Genomic DNA, 14,936 nt, shown 5'->3' with positions numbered 1-14,936 from the left:
TATCGTAAAGTCACTGATTAAAAGTAATCTTCTCATTCTTCAAGTTTACATTAGCAATGTAGATAAATAACAGATAATCATTTCTCTCCTCCCGGACCTGCTAAGAATTTTTTGTTTTAAACACAGAATTGCATCACAATAGTTTGAAATTAAAAATCGAATATTAAACACAGTTAGATCACACACATATTTAATCGCACTTTTTAACCTAAATGCTGCAGCATTCAACGACGAATGTTCCAAAGTACTCGTGAGGAAACAGTCCGCATTATTGTGTGGCTTTTTCAACATTTTCACCAAAATCACACATAAAAATAAACTGAAACAAATGATACATTAACATAAGTAAGAGCAAGCGTCAACTAAACCTATCCTACTGTTTTCAATTTGAATTTTTTGAAGACTAAACAAAGTTATGAAAGAACTTTGCGATAAGATCAAATGACTACAACTCAATCTTTCCACGGAATTCAAAACTCCCGCGCCGAAGAAGTGTTTTTTACACGCTGCAAGGGCTACGAAATAGGAAACAGTTAATTAGCGAATAATCAAATCATGATTACTTCCTATCATAAGGCTTGCAGAAAAGGAACTTTAAAAACATCATAGCTATCGATCTAAATTCACATATGAAGACGTGCGCATTTATAAACACCACAGTTATATTATGTATTTAATTAATAATTTCCATTCGTGTTATACAAAATCCTCTAGACCATAAATGTTCGATATAGTTCCATGTATTATTATAGCTCAATAGTATTGACTATATGAAAATCAAGTGCAGACAAAATTTAGGTAACAAAACAAAATTCAATCGTGCTCCACAGCGCCCGTTCATAATAATCATTTGAAGTTGCAATATTCCAGTGCCTAAAAGAAATTGAAAGGAATAATATACATAGACAGTGATCGACATTTCTTAGTTGTTTTATTATCGTGGAAGTAATAGATAATTAAAAATCCGAATCTAGCAATAAAGCTTGCCGACGGCCACAATCGGGATCCATTCTATAAATTTGTGGGGACAGGTTTCAATAAGGCCGTAAAGTGCTATTCACGGGATGTTTTTTCTTTCCTTTTTTTCATTGTCTAGGACAAAGCTTTGTTTTGTATCTTTTAGAGACATGTGAAACAATCGAAATAATGCAGTAAATAGCACTTGTTAATAAGCCAGCCAATGACCTATTTACACGAAAATATGCTTTAAAGAGGACAGAGCGATTTAGACTATCGATGGTGGATGAAGGGTAATCTAGACTATAAAGGTGGATGAAGGGTAATCTAGACGATCAAGTTTGGATTGAGGGCAGTCTAGACGATCAAGTGCGGGTCACGCATCTTAAATACTACACAAATTGAGATGGTATTACGGAAGCTATCCAAGCAGATATACAACACATAACATGACAATGATGAATGTCAAAATGCATGTGCTCTGTGCATGCAGAAATCCCTCAGATTCCCTCTTCACATTTAATCAAGCCGCTATGTATATTGAGAGATGATTTCAATCGGGGAGGGGGGGAGGCTTCTTGGTGAGTATCACTTCGTCAGACTTCCTTTTAAGTTTATCGCCCACAGGTAAACCAATCCCAACTATAATTGCTTCACTTACGTTGCACAGTTTCGCGTTTTCGTAACTCTTGCACCAGAATGTTTCGCCCAAAATACACTTGTGCTTCACAATCGATATCCCTGAGGCTGCGGGACACAGCTTGAGCTCCTGTAAATACGAAACATAAAAATTATCAGATTCATTCGAACAGAAACATGTCGCGTTAGTTTCTGTAGTTAGAAAAAGCACAAAAATGTACGCCTTTAAACGAAAACAACAAGACGAACCGCGCAAACTTCATCCGGAGTCATTTTGCCAATGATTATATTCAAAAGCAAATCACCATACTTCTTCACCAAAGCATTGCACTGCAAAGAAAATAACGAGAATCGGTTGAACGAAACGCACCTTACACACGGCATATGGTGGAATCTCAGAAAATAGCCACGCAATATAGTAAGCGAGTTTACTGACGTTCTTGAAAACACCCGAAATACATGGTTCAAAAAAAATTTCAATACCTAAGCTGTTTGATAGGTATTTTGGTATTGTCAAGCATGGAAAAGTAACTAGAAATGATAAAACATGTCACCTCAGTTTTCAATGATGAAGGAAGCGCGTCGCAGATTTCTTCCAATGCTTCTTCGATCTCGTCCTACAAAGGCGTCAATCTGGATGAGTCGAGTTCACACACACACACAGCGACACAAAGTCGCCAAGAAGAGAAAACGTTAATGCATACCTCAACTCCACGGGTTTTGAGTTCGTTATCTACATACTGAACGGCAAACTTGCACAAGTCGCATGTCCCAAAAGATGGCTTCCTTAATGACACTAGTAGAAAAAAGACAAATCACATGCCGAAAGGGAGACGGGGTAATGAGTACGAGATAATGACATTTCAAAGACATCACTAACGCCCTACTTTTATTTGACTCGTTTTCCTTGGAACAAATATGGAGCAAGCCGCAGATTCGGTCTGGTGAAACTTGACTAGTTATCATCTGGATGATTTGTGAAGTAAATTGAGACACAAATTGTTTGCACTGTAAACAAAAGGATCAGGTTAATATAACATTGTTATGGAAAGAATTAGAAAAAGAGAAAGAGTCGAAATCTAAAGATCAGGACGAGAAAAACTATTAATCAATATTCAAGTCTGCAAAGTACATCATTTATCATGATCTACACTGGGGCCGTGAAAAATCTATGCCTTGCGAATAATTTGTTGGAATTTACAATAACGTTTTATGAGTTAGAAAAATATACTAAGTGATTTAAACATGTATATACATAATATATTAATCCTATGTATATACTTCATGTATATACTCTGAGGATTAATATATTATATTTAAACATGTGCAAAGTATATTGGCAAGGCCTCCCGTATTCTATCTTGTCATTTGCTGTAAGATGAAGATCCCAGGAATCTGGATCACAAAGTGTTTTTGGAGAAAAGATGGCAAAAGAACTAAAGGAAGATATCACGGGGAAAATAAATGATCCGAGTAATACAAGTTTGACGTAACCCAAAATTGCACTGAAGATAAATGTGTCCAAGGGTGTTGTACAGTGAACCCCATAGAAAGGTTCCATCAATCTGCCATCTAATTCTACCAAACAACGATATGACAGGCCGGCCAAGAGCTCCCATTCCCAAGTAATGTATCATTAACACAGCATATGCGCGCAGCAGCGCTGTCACGGCTATAAAAATTATTCATATTTTTCTGATGTGGGAAAACTAAAAATAGAAGTTAGTTTGTGTTGCTTCACCGTCCTTGAGGTTTGCAAGGCCACCATCCTACTTTTGTGTGTTTGCATGCATACTATTTTCGACAGAATTTCCCTAAGGGGACGAGAGTTTGTTAAATGGTTTGTTAAATGTTCAGGGTGTTCGCAGAGGTAAAAATAACAGCGTTTATCTAATATTAGAAAATATATATTTTAGCCTGAAATCGGGAAACGTTTTTGGCAAACGGCTGTGGTGGTGTTTGAAGCGCCATTTTCCACATTTGAGGAAAAGTTTTACGTTTGGTTACAAACATATCTTGGTAACGCACCGACGAAAGGGTGAAAGCAATTATCAATTATCAGAGTGAATATTTTTCTTGTAGCTGTTTTCACGTAGACCTAAATTAGGAAATTCCGACTTGCTGGTAATTGGGCAAACTGCGCTTGATGTGGAATTATACCAGCTTGTGTCGGTTATAGTACCAATTTATAGAAGATGTGTACATGCGACCGTTAAAAAAATAACTCAAAGTGTTGAACCGATCCGATTGAGTTCAGAGCGGTGTGAATTAAAACCGCCAACAATGTAAACTCAAATTAACGTTAAGACCGGTCTGAAATGGCAGCAAAGCATGTGCACAATAGCGAATTATAAAATCAAAATGGACAGCAAGTGTAAAACTAGCCTGCAAAGGACGCATTACGCGAAAAAGGATTTTTCCTGATTTAGTGCCTGTCCCATGTAAACATGCAACAAATGTTGATTTTCATTCCGGTTTGACTCCGTTCCGATCTCATGTAAACAGGGCCTAACACCCAACACTGTTTTAGCCATAAATGGTACGTGATTAAAGCAAACATCTCAAAGAATAGTACAAGTTTGCAACCTAAAACTAAACCTGAGTCATTATAAGCTGGAAAGAGCATCCTTTGTAGAGATTTGTTATCACATGTACAAATGTGCAAATTAAGCAAAAAAAAGACTTAACTAGTGTAAAAAAGTCTAGATTATACTGCGTCACATCTTTTCATCGATCAGAAAATCATATGATGCCTCCTTTCCTTCAAATAAAAAGATCGCACGCTCCCTAAAGGAGATAACATTTCTTACCTGAGATTTGATGAATGGAGGATACATGTCACAGACATGTTGAATCGCTTCTTGAACTTCGCTCTACAAACACACATATTCAAGAGGTCAGTGTACTTCTCATGTCACATAAAGTTAACCGGAAGAGAAAATGTGAACGGGTTTTTGTACCGAAGACATCCCGGACTGAATTAGGCTGTCTACATTCTCGACGATTTTCTTGCAAATCATGCAAAATATAAAAGCTGGCTTCCTTGGTGACACTAGAATTAAAAAAAGACACAAAATCTACAGAGACGCTGCCGCAAAAAATTTGAAAACGATGAAAGGGGCTTAAATACGAGTTTGTTACCCTAAATACGAGCTTGTTACCCATATTTCTTAGATAAATTTAGTGACCCTACCTTTATTTGACTTGCTTTCTGTGGTGCACAATTGGATCAAAGAGCAGATTTCCATAGGTGAAATTTCCTTCCGTAAAAAGTCGATGATTTTGGTAGTGTAATCCTCCACAAATTTGTCGCACTGTAAACAATGAGATGAGATCAAAACATCATTGTGAAGAAAAGAATGAAGATTATGGTCGAAACTAAAAATCTGTATCACATATGGTTAGGATATAGATATGTTTGTCATACTTTCATTGATTGTATAATTACTAAATATATTTCCAAAAAATGCTACAGCAGACATTTCACTAGCCACAAAAGCAACTGGTTGGTTACAAACATGAAAAATAGAAAATTGACGGTAGAGCATACGTTTCATGAGCCACAAAAGCAACTGGTTGGTTACAAACATGAAAAATAGAAAATTGATGGTAGAGCATACGTTTCATGAGCCACAAAAGCAACTGATTGGTTGGTTACAAACATGAAAAATAGAAAATTGACGGTAGAGCATACGTTTCATGAGCCACAAAAGCAACTAATTGGTTGGTTACAAACATGAAAAATAGAAAATTGACGGTAGAGCATACGTTTCATGAGCCACAAAAGCAGCTAATTGGTTGGTTACAAACATGAAAAATAGAAAATTGACGGCAGACCATACGTTTTATGAGCCACAAAAGCAACTGATTGGTTGGTTACAAACATGAAAAATAGAAAATTGACGGTAGAGCATACGTTTCATGAGCCACAAAAGCAGCTGATTGGTTGGTTACAAACATGAGAAATAGAAAGTTGACGGTAGAGCATACGTTTCATGAGCCACAAAAGCAACTGATTGGTTGGTTACAAACATGAGAAATAGAAAATTGACGGTAGAGCATACGTTTCATGAGCCACAAAAGCAACTGATTGGTTGGTTACAAACATGAGAAATAGAAAATTGACGGTAGAGCATACGTTTCATGAGCCACAAAAGCAACTGATTGGTTGGTTACAAACATGAGAAATAGAAAATTGACGGTAGAGCATACGTTTCATGAGCCACAAAAGCAACTGATTGGTTGGTTACAAACATGAGAAATAGAAAATTGACGGTAGAGCAAACGTTTCATGAGCCACAAAAGCAACTGATTGGTTGGTTACAAACATTGAACAATGAGAGGATTGTCAAATTACTTGTCAACTGTGACATTAGAAATTCTAGCCTCGCATAGTCAGATAATAATCACGAATAGAAAATATTACATAACGCATAATAAGATATTTGAAACAAATTAAATTACAAGAAATAAAAACACTCACCTCAGATGAAAAGGACGAGGGTAGAAGTGAGCATACTTTATCCAAAGCAGCCTTTATTTCACTCTGAATGAACAATAAATCATTAAAAGCGCAATGAAATGGTCGAGGATAGGTGTGAGCATACTTTATCCAAAGCAACCTTTATTTCACTCTGCAAAACGAGCTAGCTAGCTTTCTTTCAAACGAATAATTCAAAGTTTGGTCGAAAAATAGCAAACTCGACGAAAATTGGACATCGTTATCTTTTGCTATCAAAACGATAGTGGCGAAAACAAAACTTTGTAAATACTATTTTGTTCTGTTCACTGTCGAATTTAATTCGTGGATTCAAGAGAATTTTTCAAACGAGCTACCAAAAACGGTTTTTATGATTCGATTGATAAAAAAATCAAATTGTTTGTCTTACGTTCGCTAAAGACTTTCTTTAGCCCATTCTTAAAAGTTGACTTGGGTCAAACACTTCGATTTCCAGTGAAAGTTTAACACACAATTGATAACAAGTAATATAAATCAGTAGATATTAGGGCAAGGAAATACAACTGAGCGAAAACAGCACGCACCTCGGTTGCATTGTCTTCAAGAAGACCGTCCAACTCTCTCATCACTAACTCACACAGGATACATTCGCCACCCGATTCGCCAATTTTCACACTCTTTTCAGAATCAGTCATCGCTGGAGTGCCTGGAATGGCGGGATAGGTTTTACCTTCTACATATTCCGGTACATCCATTTCAGCAATTAAAGGAACAGCGCGTATGGTCCGTACTACTTCATTTTCGTTGGCATTTATTTCATTCTCAGTTTTCGCTGGAGTACCTGGAATGGCAGGAATGGTTAGACCTTCGACATATTCCTTGACACTTATTTCAGCCTCAGTTTTCGCTGGAGTACCTGGAATGGCAGGAATGGTTAGACCATCGATATATTCCCTGACACTTATTTCACCCTCAGTTTTCGCTGGAGTACCTGGAATGGCAGGAATCGTTAGACCTTCGACATATTCCTTGACATTTATTTCATCCTCAGTTTTCGCTGGAGTACCTGGAATGGCAGGAATGGTTAGACCTTCGACATATTCCTTGACACTTATTTCAGCTTCGGCCTTCGCTGGACTGAGTGGAAGAGCGTGAACTTCTTCATCTTTTTCAACATTCATTTCAGCTCTAGGCTTACTTGGAACGAGTGGAAGAGCGTGTATGGTCTTACCAACAGCATGCTTTTTGGCAGGCACGCCGCGACTCGCTTGGATCATCCTTCGATTTTACTAACGCTGCAAATACCAAGTTTGGAGCATAGCATTGCAGATTTCTGAAAACAAAACGTTCAAGAACACATCGAGTAGCCGGTACACAAAACAAGACAAGTACGCAAAAAGGTTCAACATACCATGAAGGAATCCAGCTTTTCCAAAAACAAAGGTAAGTACGCATCAACAAAGTATTTACACTGTTCAAGAAAGAAAAATATATGCAGGTAAATTAGAGAGATACATCATTCGCTTCCCATCAGTTTTACACAAGATGTCTACACTTACTACGGGGGCGAAGCTTCCAAGTTCGATGCACAGAGTATCAACCAAATTAATCACATCTTGCTGTTGATGAAAAAACAACCCAGATATTAATGGCATGAAAGAAATAAGTTTTTCGCAAATGCACATGAATAAGTTTAACGAGAGAACACCTGTACAGATTTATCACTCAAGATGGTTTCGAGTTCACCAACAGCCGACCTGCAGTAGTTGCAATACTTTCCCTGAACATAAAAATGACATTTAAAAATGCATTCCTTCATTAAAATGAAATTAACGTCGAGAACACTTGGCCACGCCAACAACAAAGTAAGTTTTGATCCTGCTTTGTAAATTTCAGAGCATTATCATTGTACATTTCTTTGAAAACTCATTGTTTTTGCAGTAAATGAAGACAGAAAGATTTACATAGCAGGACCGAATACGCGCCACTGCAGTCTCAATGGAACCTGTTCTTATCACACATCTTATACCTCGAACGAGGCAAGAGCAACGATCTTGGGATGACTTTTTAAGATGTTCAAGAGCAACGTCTCAAATGTTTCGACTTCGTCATCAGTGGAGGGACACATCCCAATCATCTGACAAAAACCTGCAGGATTGCCCTGGCGTGAAAACAAAAATTTTTTTGTTATGAAAATCATATAGAAATTTTCTAACTTCTTGCACTAGCATTCTTGAACAAGATAAGCTGAGTCAATAACGAATAAATCATTCTTGTAAAAAAAACACTTTCCAAATTTGCTTCGCTGAGACAAAATGCAGACTCAAAAACAAAACCGATAGCGATGAAAGCCAGAATGTGCATTATATAGGCAATGACCGTCTCCACTTGAACTTTGTGGGCACTTCAGCAAATTTTGAGACAAAATGCAGACTCAAAAACAAAACCGATAGCGATGAAAGCCAGAATGTGCATAATATAGGCAATGACCGTCTCCACTCAAGCTTTGTGGGCACTTCAGCAAATTTTGGAAAGTGTTTGAATGCCGAATGGTTTGTTACAACTTGTTTATCTACATCATACCAAAGATTTTTTGAGCATATCAACGATTATTTTCGCAGCCCCTGAGCACTACAAGAAAAGAGCAAATGATAAGCGTTACGTACAAATAAGCCAACAATAAGTTTGAGCACAAACGTGAAAATATAACATATTATGTATACATATATGTACCAGCCCATTCAACGGGGGACCGAGAGATGGACATGATTTCCTCAAGACATCAATGAACGCATCTTCCCTCTGAGTTAAAGCCAATTCAAGTTTTTTAGCCATCATCTTGCATTGCTCGCATTTTCCCTTCATACCAAAGAAAAAAGGTTTCAACAAGCGAGTCATAGACAAAATATAATACCAGTGATAAGCACAACCATTTCTAATTTCAACATTGTAATAATTACGTATTTTCAAAAGAAGAAGTCAACATGACCCTTCAGGACTATATTAAGAAGTCTACACTCAATCGTTTTCAGTTGTCGCCATGAATGAAGTGCTACCGCATTGATTCAGTTTTTTAAAGTCACGTGCCTTACTTCAAGCCGGGACGGCAGTCAAAAAGGGACAATATACTCTCCTCAAGTGACACTTTGCAAGAGACAAGGACGCATTCACGCCACTGATCTCGAAATAAGACTGGATCAAGCATCTAGCATCTTGACCCTATCACACATGCGCGGCAATTGTTGGCTAATAAAGTAAATGGTTTGAACCCTTGAGTATCGTTACATGTTTGTAAATGTAGATCGTTCAGGTTGGTATAGTCATCAGAAGGACTGTTTTTGTTGTTGTTGACTGACGTTTCGACAACCTTAGCGGTAGTCATCTTCAGAGTCAAATGAGGAGTAAACGTCAGGTTAGCCGTATTTGTTATCTGGTTCTTACGTCATTGTATTGTGTGTACAGGAAATGTGTATTGTCATTGTGAATTAGTGTGATGTGAAATATTTTTAGTTGTGAAGTGTGATTTAGGTGTGATGTTTTTAGTTGTAACGTGTCGGTGTCAATTGTGTATTGTCATTGTGAATTAGTGTGAAGTGTAATGTTTTTAGTTGATCGTTTGTTTGTATTGTGAATAACTGTTGGCTAAGTTTCAATTTGATCTATCTATGAGTCATCGCGAGCAACACTATAAATAACGAAAAAAATATCCGAAAAAATATCGATATTTTTTCGATATATTGATATTAGTTTTTTCTTAATACCACAACAGCCTAGTTAACTAGCCAGTAGAACGCATTAATAGTTGCTTGAATAACCAAAGTCTCTCTCCCTAATTTATATAATCTTCGCAGAAAATCAGGTTTCGTCGTCGTACCTCATCCAATGGTTCAATTGATTTGTGAGCATAAGAATCAGTAAACGCCACTTCTGCAGGAATCATGGGAATCTGCAATTCCTTTACTTGAGGCTGTAGCAGTTTCAAGGCTTTTACAACGTTTGGTGCTTTTATTGTCGAATTATGACAGAAACCCAGCTCAATACACAACTCGGCAGGAACCTAAGGAATAGGAAAAGATCTTGTGCGTAAATATCATTATTATATCATTTTCATCATATCTACATGATTAAAGATATAGCATTGTTTTTCACCGACTGAATAAAAAAAGTCTTCTTGGGAGCCCGATTGTGAATTGGTGTTGCGAGAGGTGTTAGGTGTTGTAACAAATTTTGTAAGAAACACATTTTGTATTATCATCCGTCAACCAAGATGGAACGCTATAAACATATGTAATTTACTGGTATTCAAGATTGTTCAGTTTAGGCCACCAAAAGCTGCATGCCATTTTTTAGACGATGTAATGGTAACGGTATAAGTTCTTTAAACGAGTAAGTTTAAGCTTATGTCGCGCTTGTGGCAGATGGGCTGCAGCAGCTCCGTTGTGTGAGAGAAAACAACGTTCGATCTCTTGATGTATAGCATTAAAGACCGACGAGAAAACAGTTTTGCCGTTGTGTGAGAGAAAACAACGTGCGATCTCTTGATGTATAGCATTAAAGACCGACGAGAAAACAGTTTTGCCGTTGTGTGAGAGAAAACAACGTGCGATCTCTTGATGTATAGCATTAAAGACCGACGAGAAAACAGTTTTGCCGTTGTGTGAGAGAAAACAACGTGCGATCTCTTGATGTATAGCATTAAAGACCGACGAGAAAACAGTTTTGCCGTTGTGTGAGAGAAAACAACGTGCGATCTCTTGATGTATAGCATTAAAGACCGACGAGAAAACAGTTTTGCCGTTGTGTTAGAGAAAACAACGTGCGATCTCTTGATGTATAGCATTAAAGACCGACGAGAAAACAGTTTTGTGCGATGGGCAGTTGAGGGCAGACGGAACTATTCATAATACAATAAAGCTTGCCACATTTTTTCAAGTTGTAACAATCATTTTCTACCAACTGAGAAACGAAAAAGTCCAAAATGTTTTCTCGCACTCCTGGGAGCCGGTGTGACAGGTGTACGGTGTGACAAAGACATTTTGTTGCTGCATCCGCACAGCTTGACAAGAGTACCAGCTGCCCATCCGGATAGAAGATTATACACATTTCCAAATTGGTATTCAAGACTGTTTAGTTTAGGCTAGGTAGCAAGGCCATTTGGGTGATGTAATGGTACCTACATTACGTTCGTGGTTGTTGTGATGAGTAATAAATGTCAAGCTTGCGGCAGATTTGCAACAAGAATAGAATATTACACAGCATCCTAGAATATCATACACATATGTATGCAAATTGGTATTTAAGACTGTTTAGTTTAAGCAACTCCAGGTAGCAAGGTCATTTGGGCGATGTAATGGGTATCTGTATTAGTTGTTCTGATGAACACAAAATGTGAAACTTGCGGCAGATTGGCAGCAGAAGCCCCCAGTTGTGTGTGAGAAATAATATTATTTGTTTAATTTGGCACAACACTTGAGTCAACCTTCTATCATATACTTACGATCTTTGAAGCAATTTCGGTGAAAACCAATGGGAGAATTTCGTCAACATAAGACTTACACTAGCAAGAAAAAGTTTCAATTTTTTTAGAATGACAATGAGAAGACATTGTACCAATGAAGATCATACGAAAATTACAAAAAAAAATGATTAAATGAACGACATATACTTGACTAGCGAATGCTCCTAATTCTGCACAAAGGGATTCCACTTCAGAAATAATTTGTTTTTGTATGTCTGGACTTTGTAAAAGATCTTTTACTTCCGCAAAGACAAGCTTGCAACTAATGCAATCATCTGCCTGTAGGCAAAAACACAATAATGACAAGTCGTTTGTTGAAATACGTAGCACAATTCATCGAGGAGTAAAACTTTTTCATAACTTACACTGGGAGATTTCAAGGAGGGAATGTTGGCATGAGATTTGAAGTTGGCCAACATAATTTTCTTGGTGATCTTCACATGCTCAATGGACGAGCAAATTCTCATTTCTTGGCAAAGTTTCTCGCCACCATACTATAAGCAGACAGAAATATGCAAAAACCTACATCCATGTAAACAGAACATAGCAATTTACAAGTTAATGGCCTAATTGACACAACTTACCGTCATTTGTTCAAGTGAAGTGATAATCTGACTTCCATATGCATCGACAGCTATCTTGCACTGATCAATAAAAAGACCAGAAACAGCTAGGGTAACTAAAACCATTTTAACTGAAATCAACAAATTCAAATGTAAGCATTGAATTTACCTCTAATGCACCCACATTAAGACCAGTACAAACATTCTTCATAACTTCGAGAAGCTTTGATCCATTGTTCGCAAATAAAGTATGCACTTGCTCAATAGCAGCTTTGCATTCATCACAATCATCAGCCTATGGAGATTCAACTTAAATGAACAACAAATTGCCCAATGCACCAACATTTATGGGTGCCATTTTTTAGACAACAACTCTGATAATGATTTGGGCTTGCCTTACTGATTTTCTAAAATTGCTTGAATGATTAGTTCCCAATAATATCCAGTTTAATCTGCATATAGTATGAAATTGAGCACAATTCAAAACGAAGAGTAAAATGTGGATTGAGCCATAACCTGAACGAAATACTAGGTTCTGGCCTTGTTTTGAACAACCCCCTCCCTGATACATGCATGCCAAGTATAACACCTCAGCATTAAGTCACATGCTCACATGCATAACCTCACATGCTCATTAGAAAATTATAAACCACATTAATATACAATTTAATTGAGTTTTTTCTGTTCTAATTGCACATAATAAGTCTACTTATACATAAAATGTCACATCAAGCCTGAATGCCATCAAAAGATGGCATAAGAGTTTGAAGACGACTTTAAAATTTTATCACTCCCTTTAGTGGACAAGATTTTCATGGCTCTTGGTGACTCTAGGAACCATAATTCAATGGTAAAATAGGTTTCAAGAATGCTAGAAATGCCATTTCAGAAACACAAATTTCAAAATTTCTAGGGGGGGTATGCCCTTTTAGACTTTTACCCTCTTAAACATTCTGGGGTATGGGTGATCTCATGCTGAGAAAATTTGAACCTTGGAATCAATGGATATATATCATAATATTGGATGCCCATGCTTTTAATACTTACACCCTTCTTCTTCCACACATAGTTTTTGCAATGTGAAATGGCCTGACATTCAACAGCTTGAGCATAGCTTGCACACCAATATGCAGGACCGTAAGTGCATTTGCTAAGACCAAGCCTATAAGGATGGGCACTGGCTGGAAAAGAAAGAGGATACGAAAGTTACTTTGGCTCGTATGCAAAGAACAAGTGACGCCAATGATTGAATAAAAAGCAATTTTAGTGGGAAAGTGAAACAAGCAAAATTTGAAAGAGGGAAGCGCAACGTGTTACACAACCTTTGAAATTCTACATCATAGTTGTCATACGATACAGGTATGATGTTCAAAAACATACGATATCCTTTAATTTAATTATCATCTTCACATGATGCAAACGACGAAAATGGATGCGACACATGCATCGCACGAGTTTCAAAATGCTCACTTTCAGAAAGTTCGGAAAATGAAAGTTTATTTTCATTTCTACTTCCGTATGCATCAACAGCCTTCCGCAGGCATCAATTGCTAGCAAGAATAACTGCTAGCAAGAATAACACCTAGCGCGTGTCAATGACTCAATGGCAAGATAATATATGGATTTTCGACAACCTAATTTCCATAATTTTCATCTAGTCCTTTCTTACATCCCAATGAAAAATAGCAGCGTAATGTAGTAGCAAAAAATTTCAATGAAATTTGGAACTCAAGGAGTTTAATTAGCACCATATTGATCTACGCATGAAGCGGTATTTTTTAAATCCATCGTAAGACGTCTGAGTTTTCTCATTAGACTTTCAAAATTTGTCTCAGTTCTTTTTTCAGAAACATATGAACACTACTGTACTCACCGAGCGCAATAAAGCAGACAAAAATGAGAAGTTTCATCTTTTCTATTCACAAATTTCCTTTCGTTCTGTATGATAGAGATGCGCAGGATACACCTGATACAGACGTTCTGTTATCCAACACCGAACGACGTGCTATTTTATCACAATGTGTGCATGTGACTGTCACGAGTTGATAATGTTTCAATTTCACATTTCATATTAATAAAACTAATCACATATAATATAAAACAAATTCCGAAGAAGGAAGACATCTTGAGATTGCAAAATATGAATCAAAACAAGACGAGAAGTAAACTGTAAATTTTCGACTTTATTTCAAAGTCATCCTCAGACAGAATGATATTTAAAACCATACATACACATATATATTTACAACGCATGATGTGTGTAATAAGTGTATGTATGGTTTTAAATAAAGTCGAAGTTACTCGTCTTGTTCTCTGAATCTTTGTCTTTCTTTATATCTTTAAATTGTCGGCTGGTCATGGTTTTTAATCACGTATCACGATCAACTTCCTCTGTGAACTAACTTTGACAGTTTGTCATCGAAGAAGTTATTTGTGGAAAATAATCTTCCTGTAATCCACACTGCAAGGCCTCTAAGAAGACAAAACTTTACAATAATCATCCAGTACTAAGAGCTAGACAAAAAGTCATCTTTTTTACTCGAGCTCAAATTCCTTTTCGTGGTTCACAATCAGGGAAAAATGTTTGAAATACCATGGCGAGGCATGCCCTTACTAGTCCAAACTTCCTGTTCATAATTTCGAATCAGTTGAATCATTTCTATGTTCCACGCACAGTGACAGCCAGTAAAGTCTCAAGCAATAGACATCAAGATTATGTGCTGTGAAAAATTTTGAATGCCATTATGCTAACTGTTGTGCACAAGATAAGATATGCATTGGTTAAAAATTTAGGGTGAAA

At 37.1% G+C, this 14,936-nt stretch overlaps 1 protein-coding gene across 1 annotated transcript; it reads right to left on the bottom strand.

Moving 5' to 3' along the window:
* Nucleotides 1-644: 644 nt before the first annotated feature.
* LOC124439390 (prosaposin-like) lies at nucleotides 645-14,115 on the bottom strand. The gene is made up of 26 exons (XM_046989614.1): nucleotides 14,010-14,115; nucleotides 13,184-13,317; nucleotides 12,306-12,431; nucleotides 12,158-12,217; nucleotides 11,939-12,067; nucleotides 11,721-11,852; nucleotides 11,553-11,612; nucleotides 9,930-10,112; nucleotides 8,789-8,914; nucleotides 8,639-8,686; nucleotides 8,085-8,216; nucleotides 7,764-7,835; nucleotides 7,615-7,674; nucleotides 7,467-7,526; nucleotides 7,356-7,388; nucleotides 6,640-7,323; nucleotides 6,080-6,142; nucleotides 4,790-4,910; nucleotides 4,557-4,648; nucleotides 4,407-4,469; nucleotides 2,484-2,604; nucleotides 2,301-2,392; nucleotides 2,151-2,213; nucleotides 1,846-1,926; nucleotides 1,619-1,726; nucleotides 645-873 (listed from the first exon to the last, which is right to left on the bottom strand). The coding sequence occupies exons 1-26, from the start codon at nucleotides 14,044-14,046 to the stop codon at nucleotides 847-849; spliced, it is 2,907 nt and encodes a 968-aa protein (XP_046845570.1). The 5' UTR covers nucleotides 14,047-14,115; the 3' UTR covers nucleotides 645-846.
* Nucleotides 14,116-14,936: the final 821 nt, after the last annotated feature.

The sequence above is a fragment of the Xenia sp. Carnegie-2017 genome, unplaced genomic scaffold, assembly GCF_021976095.1.
Source record: "Xenia sp. Carnegie-2017 unplaced genomic scaffold, XeniaSp_v1 HiC_scaffold_19, whole genome shotgun sequence".
Classification (NCBI taxonomy): Eukaryota; Metazoa; Cnidaria; class Anthozoa; order Malacalcyonacea; family Xeniidae; genus Xenia; species Xenia sp. Carnegie-2017.
This window is presented reverse-complemented; position numbering and strand designations above follow the sequence as displayed.

Coding starts and splice junctions, on each gene's coding strand:
- LOC124439390 (XM_046989614.1), bottom strand. CDS start 14,046: ATGAAACTTCTCATTTTTGTCTGCTTTATTGCGCTCG. Junction 12,068..12,157: donor CTTCACTTGAACAAATGACG/GTAAGTTGTGTC, acceptor GTCTGCTTATAG/TATGGTGGCGAGAAACTTTG. Junction 4,649..4,789: donor AGAAAGCAAGTCAAATAAAG/GTAGGGTCACTA, acceptor TTTTAATTCTAG/TGTCACCAAGGAAGCCAGCT.